The sequence below is a fragment of the Salvia splendens genome, chromosome 7 (genome assembly GCF_004379255.2).
Source record: "Salvia splendens isolate huo1 chromosome 7, SspV2, whole genome shotgun sequence".
Lineage (NCBI taxonomy): Eukaryota > Viridiplantae > Streptophyta > Magnoliopsida > Lamiales > Lamiaceae > Salvia > Salvia splendens.
This window is the reverse complement of record NC_056038.1, coordinates 3,403,950-3,416,686: the sequence shown is the minus strand read 5'-3', so window position 1 is coordinate 3,416,686 and position 12,737 is coordinate 3,403,950. Positions and strand designations below refer to the sequence as shown.

The 12,737-nt window shown below is 39.3% G+C and overlaps 2 protein-coding genes across 2 annotated transcripts; one reads left to right on the top strand and one right to left on the bottom strand.

Moving 5' to 3' along the window:
- The first annotated feature begins 8,599 nt into the window (after nt 1–8,599).
- On the top strand, nt 8,600–9,788 carry LOC121741238 (zinc finger SWIM domain-containing protein 7-like). Its single transcript, XM_042133949.1, has 5 exons — nt 8,600–8,724; nt 8,821–8,842; nt 8,915–9,020; nt 9,398–9,505; nt 9,580–9,788. The coding sequence occupies exons 1-5, from the start codon at nt 8,664–8,666 to the stop codon at nt 9,679–9,681; spliced, it is 399 nt and encodes a 132-aa protein (XP_041989883.1). The 5' UTR covers nt 8,600–8,663; the 3' UTR covers nt 9,682–9,788.
- Nucleotides 9,789–9,835: 47 nt separating this feature from the next.
- On the bottom strand, nt 9,836–11,859 carry LOC121741237 (protein TRI1-like). Its single transcript, XM_042133948.1, has 2 exons — nt 11,459–11,859; nt 9,836–10,150 (listed from the first exon to the last, which is right to left on the bottom strand). Exons 1-2 carry the CDS (start codon nt 11,759–11,761, stop codon nt 10,031–10,033), a joined length of 423 nt encoding a protein of 140 aa, XP_041989882.1. The 5' UTR covers nt 11,762–11,859; the 3' UTR covers nt 9,836–10,030.
- Nucleotides 11,860–12,737: the final 878 nt, after the last annotated feature.

The following is a 12,737-nucleotide window of genomic DNA, read 5'->3' as shown; positions in this document are numbered from 1 at the left end:
TTATGTACATTATTTTATACCAATTGTTATGTCTAATGTAATCTAATTTTGTTGAGGGCTTTTCGATGATTCGAATGGGGATTCCGAGAATATTTGTAGTGATTTGTTTTTTGGGGGCTGTTAATTAATGTTTCTCTAAAATTCCCTTGTTTGATTTTGTAAATTTTTGGAGTTTTTGTTCATTGATGAGGATGGGTCCGAATATAAGATGAAGCTTGTGTTTTTTTTTCTGGTTTTAGAGATTGTTGTTGTTGTATGTCAATTGTTATCTCTAATGTACATCAGTGTAGAGTAAATCGTACATTATATATGCATAGTTGTACATGATTTAAGAGCACCCTTCTATGATACATCAATTACATTGACTAGTACATGTAAAATTTGTATGTTTGTATGATAAACCTGCTACATCATCTTCTTAGAACTTTACATCACGCTTTGCCACATTATTCAATCATATATGTACATTAACCTTCACAGATTTGGTAAAATAAACGATGTTGGCATAGTGGTGTTTTTACAGTCGGGTTGTATATGTCATTCATCACATTATGTACATTAGTATGTTGTAAGTGATACATTATACATTAAAACTTGTACATGAGTGGCAAACATTCTGCTATTGTACATCATTTAAAGTTAGTAGTACATGATATTTTCTACTTATATACAGAACCTAATTAAAACATTATTCATCATGATCTAATACATTATTTAATGTATGAAGTACATTGTCAAAAACTGATTTTAACATTATTGATCACATTGTGTACATTAGTATATTGCAAATGATACATTATAAATGAATACTTATACATGAGTTAAAGCCAGGTGTGTATTTGATGCGGCATATGAAGACATATTTTGGCGCATCATAGGAGGAATGGGATTGCGGTCTCACAATTAAAGGGTTGAAGAGCTTGGCTATGTTGAGGATTAAGTACCAGCGCACATTGCTTACTTGTACTCACAACACGAGGGCTGCAGTTAACTAGACCCATGCAACGAGACATTAGAAAGAAAGGCCGGCTAACTTCATTTTGCGACATAATATAGTTGGTAATACGTTGGTTTTTATGTTGTTTTAATTGAAAGTATGATGCTTCGGTGATAACTGGTTTTGGGTTAATAATCTGTTATTGATGTACGTGAACCAATAGTAATGTACAATAATGTTGTTAGTAATGTACAATAAGCATAAACTAATGTACTATTACACTTTAAAAGCAACCACGACAACAATTTTATACAATAAATAACTTCTGCATAATTACTGCTTATCTATAGTAATGTAGATTTAAAGTAGCATAATAATGTACGATGTACCAATAATAATGTATATGACAACAACATTTCTTAGCCACAATGTAGCAGTGTTTTAGTTCCGTCAAAGCCTGAAGGTAAAACCATTTCCCTAGGGTTTACTAGTCGATGGGGCTAGGGTGTAGTATTGTTCCAATATGACACCATAATGTAACACACATTCACACGTTGTAAGTAATGTACGATATTCGAATGATAATGTACAATATTTACAAAATTGGATGTAAAAGGCAAACATAATAGAATTTCTAATGTACTTGAATTATACAATACATAACTTCTGCAAAATTACTGCTTAACTATAGTAATGTAAATTTAAAGTCGCATAATGTAAGACCATCCACTTTTTTAACGCCTTGTTTGCGCGTGTCAAAAACTAACGGCGCGGGCATACACGTCGTAAAATGCAGTGACAAAATCTACTGATTTGAAACACTGACCAACGACGGGCTTCAATTCTTCAAGCAATGAGGTACAACATAAACTGTTTCAATAAATGAGAGATCAGTTGGCCTTCACAAAAACCCATATAAAAAAACACATCAAACAAGAAAACAAACAATATACATTATATGAAAATAGTAATATACATTATCATTCGAATATCGTACATTACTTACAGCATGTGAATGTGTGGATACTACACCCTAGCACACATAGACTACTAAACCATATGGAAATGGTGTTACCTTCAGGCCTTGACGGAACTCAAACAATGCTACATTACGGCTAATAAATGCTACATTATGTCTATGAAATGCTACACTAGATAGTAATATACATTACTGTTGGTATATCGTACATTACTAATAGTATGTCACTGAGTCAAAACTACACCCTAGCCCAATGGACTACTAAACACTAGGGAAATGGTGCTACCTTCAGGCCTTGGCGGAACTAAAACAATGCTACATTGCGGCTAATAAATGCTACATTATGTCTACGAAATGCTACATTATAGTGTAATATACATTACTATTGGTATAGCCTACATTACTAATAGTATGTCACTGAATCGAAACTACACCCTAGCCCCATGGAATACTAAACCTGAGGGAAATGGTGTTAACTTCCGGGCTACAGGGATAAAAAACGATGCTACATTATGGCTATGAAATGCTACATTTTTTGTTCCTATACATTGTCATTGGAATTACGTACATTACTTACAATACGTGACTGCATAGATACTACACCCTAGCCCCGCGGACTACTACACCCTAGGGAAATAGTGTTAACATCCGGCATTGAAGGAACTAAAACTATGCAACATTAAGGGATAAACACGATGAAAAATGATGTGGCTGTCTAATGTACATTAAGTTCGACATGTCGTACATCAATGCTTGCAGATTCGACATATCACATGAAAAACAAAACTCAACTGACAGGAGTTAAGCACAATTACAAACTGATGCAAAAAACGATGACAATGGTGGGGAGTTCATCACGACTACAAACTGATAATACTACAACGCAATATCCTTCTTCCATCATCGACACAAAAAAATCCTCGTCGACGCGTTGATTGTAGGACAAATCGAAAAATAGTATGATGTTGGGATTCAATACGCACAAGACTTTCACACACTCAGGTGAATCACACACACACTCACAGTTGTATGATAACTCACAATGCAGAAGAACACACACTCACACTTAGAGTATCGAAGATGGTAATCTTGGAGAGAAAACTTGAAAACTCTTTATTGATTTTCACTACTCACTACGTACATGGTTTTGAGCTATTTAAAGCTCTACAATCAAGTAGCAACTGCTACTAACTAACTACAAGAAGAATCAAGAAAGCAAGAAGAATAACTGCTACATCTCGGCTAACTAACTGCTGCTCCAACGGCTAGTTTCTCTAGGCCGAACTTCCTTCTCGGTTCAAGACCGAACTGTTGCTTCTTCTTTCTCGGCTCAAGACGAACTCTATTCTTGACTCAAGACCGAACTTTCTTTTCGGCTCACAACCGAGCACTCTCTTCGGCTCACAACCGAGCTCCCTTCTCGGTTCACAAACCGAACTCCTTTCTCGGTACACAAGCCGAACTCCTTTGCTTCTCGGCTCAAGACCAACTGTCTTCTCGGCTCAAAGCCGAACTCAAAGCCGAGCTCAAAGCCGAGCTTCCTTCTTCTTCTCTTCTTCTTCCAACTGAAATGAGCACTCCATTATTACAATTCTCCACCTGAGGGCTCATCTCAGTTCTCGCACAAACATTGATCAACTTCTTGCAATGATCAAACTTGTCTCTACTTAGAGATTTAGTTAGCATATCTGCCGGATTGTGCAAGGTGTTAATCTTAACCACCTTCACCCTTCCCCTTTCAATCTCATCTCTAATAAAGTGCAACTTTATGTCTATATGCTTGCTCCTTTCATGGAAACCCGGATGTTTAGCCAAGCATATAGCTGAGCTGCTGTCACAATGAATCACCATTGTTTCTTGGTCAAAACCAAAATCAGAAATCACTCCCTGGATCCAAAAGCTCTCCTGTACAGCTGCAGTGAGAGCTATATACTCTGATTCTGTAGTTGAGAGAGCAACTACACTCTGCAGACCTGATTTCCAACTGATCACAGTTCCAAACATGGTGAACAAATAACCTGTTTGAGACTTTCTGGTGTCCAGATTTGCAGCATAGTCTGCATCACAATACCCCTGCACAACCTCCTCAGATCCACCTTCCCAGCCATTGAACACAATCCCCCAGTCCTTAGTTGACTTCATGTACCTCAATATCCATTTAAGAGCATTCCAATGCTCCTTCCCCGGGTCTGCCATGTATCTGCTAGTCACTGAGATAGCATGAGCAAGATCTGGTCTTGTACAAATCATAGTGTACATGATACTCCCAACAACACTAGCATAAGGGATAGCCTCCATCTCATCAGCCTCTTGCTTAGTTTTAGGAGCTTGTTCCTTTGATAATCTGAAACTCTGGGACAAGGGTGTTGAGGCAGGTTTAGCATTCTCCATTCTGAATCTCTGCATAACTTTGTCAATATAATCAGTTTGCAGCATCCACAGCTTCTTGCAGCCTCTATCTCTCTGAATATGTATGCCTAGGATCTTCCTTGACTCTCCTAGATCCTTCATTTCAAAGCTCGACTTCAGATCATGTTTAACTTTCTGAATTTCTGTCATAGAAGGGCCTGCAAGTAGCATATCATCCACATAGAGTAATAGGTAGGCAATGGGAGTCCTGCCTGCCTTCTTGATGTAAATACAATCATCATATTCTGACTTGGAGAAGCCAATCTTCTTCATCTGTGCATCAAACTTCTTATTCCACTGTCTAGGACTTTGCTTAAGTCCATAAAGACTTTTCTGTAACAGGCACACCTTGCCTTCTTCTCCAGTCTTCACATAGCCCTCTGGCTGTTCCATAAAGATAGTCTCCTCTAGATCCCCATTGAGGAAGGCTGTCTTCACATCAAGCTGTTGTAGCTCCCAGTCTAGCTGGTTCACAACTGCCAACAAGATCCTAATCGAAGTGTGCTTAACAACTGGAGCAAATACTTCATTGAAATCAATTCCTTCTTGCTGTGTGAAGCCCCTAGCCACCAGCCTTGCCTTGAATCTGATTCTATCTTTATCAGTGGTCTCAATCTTTTTCTTAAACAACCACTTACAACTGATCAGCCTCCTTTCTTTTCCATCTGTAGTCAGTCTGGATTTATCCACCAAAATCCATGTTTTGTTCTTGAGTAAAGATTCCATTTCCTCATTCATGGCTTCAATCCACCTTTCTCTGTCTTTACTCTTCATGGCTTCTTTATATGTGAGAGGATCTGCAATATCAATGCTCTCAGCAGCACAAAGTGCATAGTAGACCACATCAGAAAACCTTTCAGGTGGTCTTGTATTTCTTCTGCCTCTATCTCTTGCTATCTGGTACTCTCTGGCAGAATCTGCTGTAGGCTCATCAATTTTTCTACCTCGAGCTAGAGCACCATCATCCTCTGGTTCAGACTCACTTTCTGAGTCAGAGGCTCCACCTGCTCCTTGGCAAAGTCCCACTGGCTCCACCTTGAGGAAATCACTCTCAACTTCATTGGAGTCCAGCTTCCTTTTTAAGTATGGCATCTGATCCTCCAAGAACACAACATCCCTACTCACCACCACCTTCTGCCTACCAGGCTCAATGCACCAGAGCCTATACCCCTTAACACCCCTCTGATACCCCAGCAATATGCATTTCAGAGCCCTAGCCTCAAGCTTACTTTGCCTAGCATGAGCATAGGCTGCGCACCCAAACACCTTGTATTTTGAGTAGTCACTATGGGCTCCATACCACATGTAATCAGGAGTCTCAGACTTAAGGGCAGTAGATGGACACTTATTGATGAGATAGGCTGCTGTATACACAGCCTCTCCCCAAAATCTGTTGCTCAGACCAGAACTGAGTAACAAGCACCTTACTCTCTCTAGGATAGTCCTATTCATCCTCTCCACAACACCATTTTGCTGGGGGTTACCAGGAACAGTGCGGTGCCTCTTCATACCCTTCTCTTTGCAAAACAGATCAAACTCAGTAGACAAGAATTCCAAGCCATTGTCAGTTCTTAGGCATTTAACACTCCTTCCCTTCTCTAGCTCCACCTCTTTACACCATATCTTGAATTTTGTGAATGTCTCTGATTTTTCTTTCAGTATGTACACCCACAGTTTCCTAGTGTAGTCATCAATAATAGCAAGGTAGTATTTCCCACCACCAATTGAGCTTACAGGTGAAGGGCCCCAGAGATCACTATGTATGTAGTCTAATGGGGCTGTAGAAGAGTGAATACCTGTAGGATAGGGTGCCTTCTTTGCTTTTCCAAGTATACACTGCTCACAGGGGTCCATCTTGTTGAAATCTCCAGAGATCAGGCCCTTCTTGATGAGTTCTTTCAAGCTTCCTTCTGCTGGATGGCCCAATCTCTTGTGCCATAGCATTATGGAATCATCTGACACTGCATTGCTTTCTCCATCAACAGCCTTAGCCTTCAGATAATAGAGAATGTGCTCTCTGTCAGCCTCCATCATCACTGCATTCCCAGATTTCACAAGCATCTTTCCCTGACTCATCAATATGGTGAACCCTTTCTCCTCCAGCATTCCCAATGAGATGAGATTTCTTTTCACTTCCGGAATATACCTCACCCCAGTTAGGATCTTTATAGAGCCATCTTGCAAACTTAGCTTCACTTTCCCTATCCCTTTGATCTGACACACATGGTTATTTCCAAGAACTACAGTCCCTGATGCTTCCTGAAGATCATGAAACCAAGATTTGTTGGGGCACATATGGAAGCTGCACCCTGAGTCCATTATCCACCTGTGACTGATCCCATTATCACTGACATTCATGAGTTGAGCAGGGGGATCAGTTCTCTCTACACAATCAGAAGTGTTGTGGCCCTCAGAGGCTAGTTTTCTCTTCCAGGCATGGCAGTCCTTCTTCAAGTGCCCTGGTTTCTTGCACCAAAAACATGCTCTGGTTTCCTTCTGAGCATCAGAACTTGAGGGTTTAGAGCCCTCAAACTTTTTCTTGAAGTTCTGCTTTTTGAACTTCTTCACATTCAAGGCCTCTGCAGCTTGAACATTGGAGCTTGCAGAGCCTCTGCTGGTAGTCTTCTGGAGTTCCTTAGCCATCAAGGCCGAGTAGACTTCTGCATAGGTGATAGGCTTATCTCTGCCATAGATAATTGCATCACTCAACTGGTCATACGAGCTAGGCAAGGCATTCAATGTAAGAATGGCCTTGTCTTCATCTGAAATTTTAACATCCACAGAGCCCAGATCATCAATGATCTTATTGAACTCCTCCAACTGCTCTATGATAGATTTTTCACCAGAAAAACTATAGGCATAGAGCCTCTTCTTGAGATACAGCCGGTTAGCCAAAGATTTTGCCAGGTAAACTTCATCTAACCTGTTCAAGATCTCCACCGCAGTCTTGGCTTCTTGAACTTCCCTCAAGACCTTATCTCCAAGGCACAGAATCACTGCAGAATGTGCCTTGAGCTGCATCTCCTCCATCTTTGCCTGAGCTTTATCATCAAGCATTGGAGCCTTTCCTTTCTCTTCTGTATTTGCAAGAACTGCGGCCAAGCCTTGTTGAATCAAGACCGCCTTCATCTTCATCTTCCACAGGCTATAATCATTCTTGCCTGTGAACTTTTCTGCATCAAGCCTTGCTGCCATCTATGAAACCGTTTGATCCTCTGCAAATCAGCTTCAATATCCCCTTCCCACAGACGGCGCCACTTGTTGGGATTCAATACGCACAAGACTTTCACACACTCAGGTGAATCACACACACACTCACAGTTGTATGATAACTCACAATGCAGAAGAACACACACTCACACTTAGAGTATCGAAGATGGTAATCTTGGAGAGAAAACTTGAAAACTCTTTATTGATTTTCACTACTCACTACGTACATGGTTTTGAGCTATTTAAAGCTCTACAATCAAGTAGCAACTGCTACTAACTAACTACAAGAAGAATCAAGAAAGCAAGAAGAATAACTGCTACATCTCGGCTAACTAACTGCTGCTCCAACGGCTAGTTTCTCTAGGCCGAAATTCCTTCTCGGTTCAAGACCGAACTGTTGCTTCTTCTTTCTCGGCTCAAGACGAACTCTATTCTTGACTCAAGACCGAACTTTCTTTTCGGCTCACAACCGAGCACTCTCTTCGGCTCACAACCGAGCTCCCTTCTCGGTTCACAAACCGAACTCCTTTCTCGGTACACAAGCCGAACTCCTTTGCTTCTCGGCTCAAGACCAACTGTCTTCTCGGCTCAAAGCCGAACTCAAAGCCGAGCTCAAAGCCGAGCTTCCTTCTTCTTCTCTTCTTCTTCCAACTGAAATGAGCACTCCATTATTACATATGAAGATCGTCGTCTTGCGTGAAGATTGTTATCAAGGATTGCGATTATTGCTGGGAACGAAATCAGAAAACAATATCCAGAGATACACGTCCAAGGTGGGAGAGAATCATGGGTATAAAATAACCGTAACATAATCTAGTTCCTAATTTAACCTTTTGCTTATTTTTAATGAATTAAATTAAATGGGAAGCCTCCAATCTCGACCCTTAAATAACAAAAATGAGGGGTTCAGATTTGTGTAATTTTTAAGTAATATTTAGAGTAATGATATGAATACATCCTTATATTGCCAATGCCAATGTACCACCACTTGTTACTTACGGCCCAATGGACCTATATAATTAAGTTAAGGCCCAAAGCACTTTTTAAAAACATGTCCCACAATTCTTTTTCATTGCAATCTCAATTCAAAACACTGTTTTCCTGAGAATTTGTTGGCGAAAATAGGAGATGAGCATTTCTAATTTGGTAGCGGAATCTATTTGGCAAGAGATTGAAGCAACTCATTCAGGTTCAAAAACTAGTTCAATCGATCAAATTTGTTAGTCCCTTCGCTAACTGTTTCCATTATATTTTTATGACATTTTTGGTTATATTTGTTGAACAGTGAGCGATGATCAGCTATCAACGTGGGTATTGGTATTGCTGCTTCACTTTCATCAATTAATTCTTTATGGCTCATTTATTTGATTCCCCTACAGATTGCATTTTATATTCGGTAAGAATTTTGAGAGAGCAACCAGGATTTTTGATCAAGGCGGAGTAAAGAGGGTTTCTGGTCAGCCCAGTGGCCGATCCATCTTTCAGGTAATCTCTCTCTATCTCTCTTTTGTGAATAAGTTGGGGCCTTTTATTAGGATTTAGGCCTACAATATCTATCTGATTTTAGGCATTGTTCATGGTGTATAAGTATTTGTCACTAATAGCCATATTTGAAATACTTCCCCCTGCTGACATTATGTGTCCCTCTTTGGCTCGACACGAGGTTTAAATAATGTAAAGCATTGTATATGTACGAAGTTAGCTGAAGGTTAGCCGACGTGACTTAGTAGAATGCGAGAAATAGTAAAAAGTAAATGGGACATGTAATGGCACGAAAACTGTAAAGGAAAATGAGACATTTATTACCGGACGACAAGGGGTATAAGTTCACTCAAATTTTTAGTAATGTGTGTTATTTTCAGGTTGTAGGAGAATCGAGGAAGAAAGAGGAATATCTTTGCTTCCCGGAACACTATTGTAGTTGCTATTCATTCTTCTATGATGTTATCAACAGAGGGGAAGAGCTCTGTGTGAGTATCTACGTTGTTTCTCTACTACTTCTACTACTAGTTCATAGAAGCTTACAAATTGTTACTACTTTTAGTGTAAGCATCAACTAGCTGCAAGGCTTGCAGCCTCGACTCGGAAGTGCGTCGAAGTTGAGGTTTCCGACGAGGAACTGGCACTGCTGCTGTCCAAGCTCTAACACTCTAGTAGAAATCAACATCCTAAGTAATATGAAATGCTGCATTCAGTTCATGTTTTCGTTCCAATCTGCAACAAAAAGTCTGTTTATAGAAGCTAGTTTCACCATTCACCATTTCTTTCCACGGCAAACATAAACAAAACAAATCATAGAATGAAAGATGAACGGCAAAAGCTTGAAATATCAAGAATTCAGACGTTTGCATGATCCAAAAGGCAAAATTACACCACTAGGCGTAAGGATCTAGTGTAAAATAAGAGCTTGTGTTTGCTAGTGTTTCCTAGTACGATAACATCAACCAACATAACACTTGATTTACATACTACTAGTAAGATGCATGAGTGTCTCCTCACTTGAGAAAGTGAGGGCTGATCAACCCGGCAATCTCAAGAAACCCAACGCGATCCTTCCCAACAAAAATCGTTTTCAGGTTCTCGTCACAGATGATCACCTTCTTGTTGGCCGGGTCCTAAAATCATGAGAAACACAAAATCATTATTGACTAGTATATGTAAGAAACACTTGATGGGGAATTCTTTTATAGGCAAAAATATAGGGGTTCACATTCAGTTAGCACTCCATTTTCAACAATCTGATTCATATTCTGTAAACCCTCAATTAAAAATCCTCCAATGCGATGCAAAGACACTAACTTACATATAAAATCAAGCCAATCACATCAGACTTGAGAAGTCCAAACGCAAGTCTCCCCTCTTTTAGTATACAAAATACACAATTTATGACTGTCACACAAAATAATCAATAAAAACTTAATTTTGATAGCTAGGAGTATAATTTAAGCTCAACAAACTATTTGAGTTCTTTTACCATATAAATTGACTATAGTTAACTATTGCCCTTGTACATCAGATACATCCTATAGCTAACATAACAAAGTAGCAAAAACTTGCGACTTGTGTGATGGATTTTGAAGTAAGACGGCCTCATACAAGACTCCCCCTCACTAAGTGCATAAAATAACCAAGCCACCCCCAGAAACTCAAAGCCAAATAGTAGCATAGCCACTAACTGCGGCTACTGATCAAGTATTTTTTTTAATGGATGTAGTTTGACATCTATATGAGCAGACAAACACAGAACAGAAAACAGTTGGTAATAAAGCAAAGTTCACATAAGAAGTTTCTCTGCCAGCTTCGGCCCACACTTTAAAAGGTAAACACGCCTTGCAATGGCGTGGCGGGTCGTGCGTGAAACTTCTCCAAGAACCACCACAACAACTACTACTAGCAACACCACACACAATATGTGAATGTGATGATGATATTGCATCACATAATTTACATTTTTCAACTATAAAACTTTTGAGCACAGTGGTTGAATATATAAATATAGAAATCATAAGAATAAGATAAGAGAATCAAATCATGTGCATAATATCAATAGTTAAGCACAAACTAGGCAGAACAAAACAGAAGCCCCTTCAAACGGATAACCAACAACATAAAATTTCAAGCTTAAGTATGTCAAACAAATATTATAATCAGACATTAAGCTTCATGCCAGATTGAATTCAACAAACACATTAGCATATACATATACTTCACCCTAAAATGCATATTATATGAAGGTTAGCAACAAATACATATCTTACAATCACTATAAAACACACACACAGAAACAGAGTACTAATGTTTCTAGAACATTCCACTCTATCAATATCAACATCAATACCAAATACTAAGAGATAAGATAAACTTTGATTAACAGAATTAGAGAAAATCGAGAAATTATAGTGGTTTAATCCAAATAGACATACCTGAAGGTTTTGCGCCTTGATGTAAGCCCAAATCTCTTTAAGTGCTTGAGTGCGGGGAATCTCAGCCACGCCGCCGAGGAACGCCTGCATTTCCGGCGACACTCTCCGCGGCTTCATAATTCCCCTCGGATCCCGCTTCTTCGTCTCAGTCTCCGTCGCCTGTTTCGACGCCGCGGTGATAGAAAGCGCGCGCAGAGGAAGCTTAGCCGGCGCGCGCATGACGACGGCGACGGGAGACGCCTTGACGAAAGACGCCGGTTGCGCCACGAAGAAACTCGAGAAGACGCCTGAAGACACCGCCATTTTGTAGATTTCGATATTCAGCTACCGAAATTGCAAGTTCTGAAACGACTGCGACTGAAGAAGATAAGACTTCAAAAAAAAGTGTGTCAAAAGGGTTTCGGTTGGAGTTTATCTCAGATATAATTTGATTGGGGACCCGGACCCGAACCCGAACTCGAACCCGAACCCGAACCCGGACGGGCCGTCCAGCTTCCTTATCCGGTTTCATTTTTCAAATCGTTTTGTTTTACTCATTTTTTAAGCAAAAACCGAATAATTTAATTCAAATTAATGATGATAACAAAATTGCCTCCATTATTATTTAAATTGATTTTATTATTGCTTATATTGTTTTTAATGGATTTTCCCAATTCATATTTAAACGTAAATTCACATGGATGTAGTAGATATATAGACTAATTATTTGTTTTATAAAATCAAAAAATATCCAATGTGCATATTTCATTTCTCTTAACTACAAAAATAAATAGGAGTATAATAAATACTGGAGTAAGTAATAAATCTGTATATGGGTAGTTGGCAGTTACGGTGATAGATGGGCCCTGGTCCAATAGCTTGTCGTCTATTTACTTCTAATTTATTAATGGGCCTAATATTTATTGCTAGAATTTTATGATAAAATATTTATTGCTAGAATTTTGTATCTCAATTCTCACAATTGACATCAATATCATATCTACTGGTAATTGAAACAAAAAAAATACTACTCCCTCCATCCGACTCCCTCCATCCGAGAAACTAGTAAGTGGAGTACTATATAAATCCCATGAGCCACTCCTCCAATCACCAATTGGTTTTAGGATACAATACATGGATTTCTATCATGGTATCAGAATGAGTCACCGATTGTGGGCTAAAATTAACTGATACAGCCGTATATCTGGGCAGAAACTGAAAAAATGGTCCAACTGACCGGGAAAAATATTGGCCAATCGTCCAATCGATAAGAAAAAAGTCCAAATCCTCAAAGGTTTAC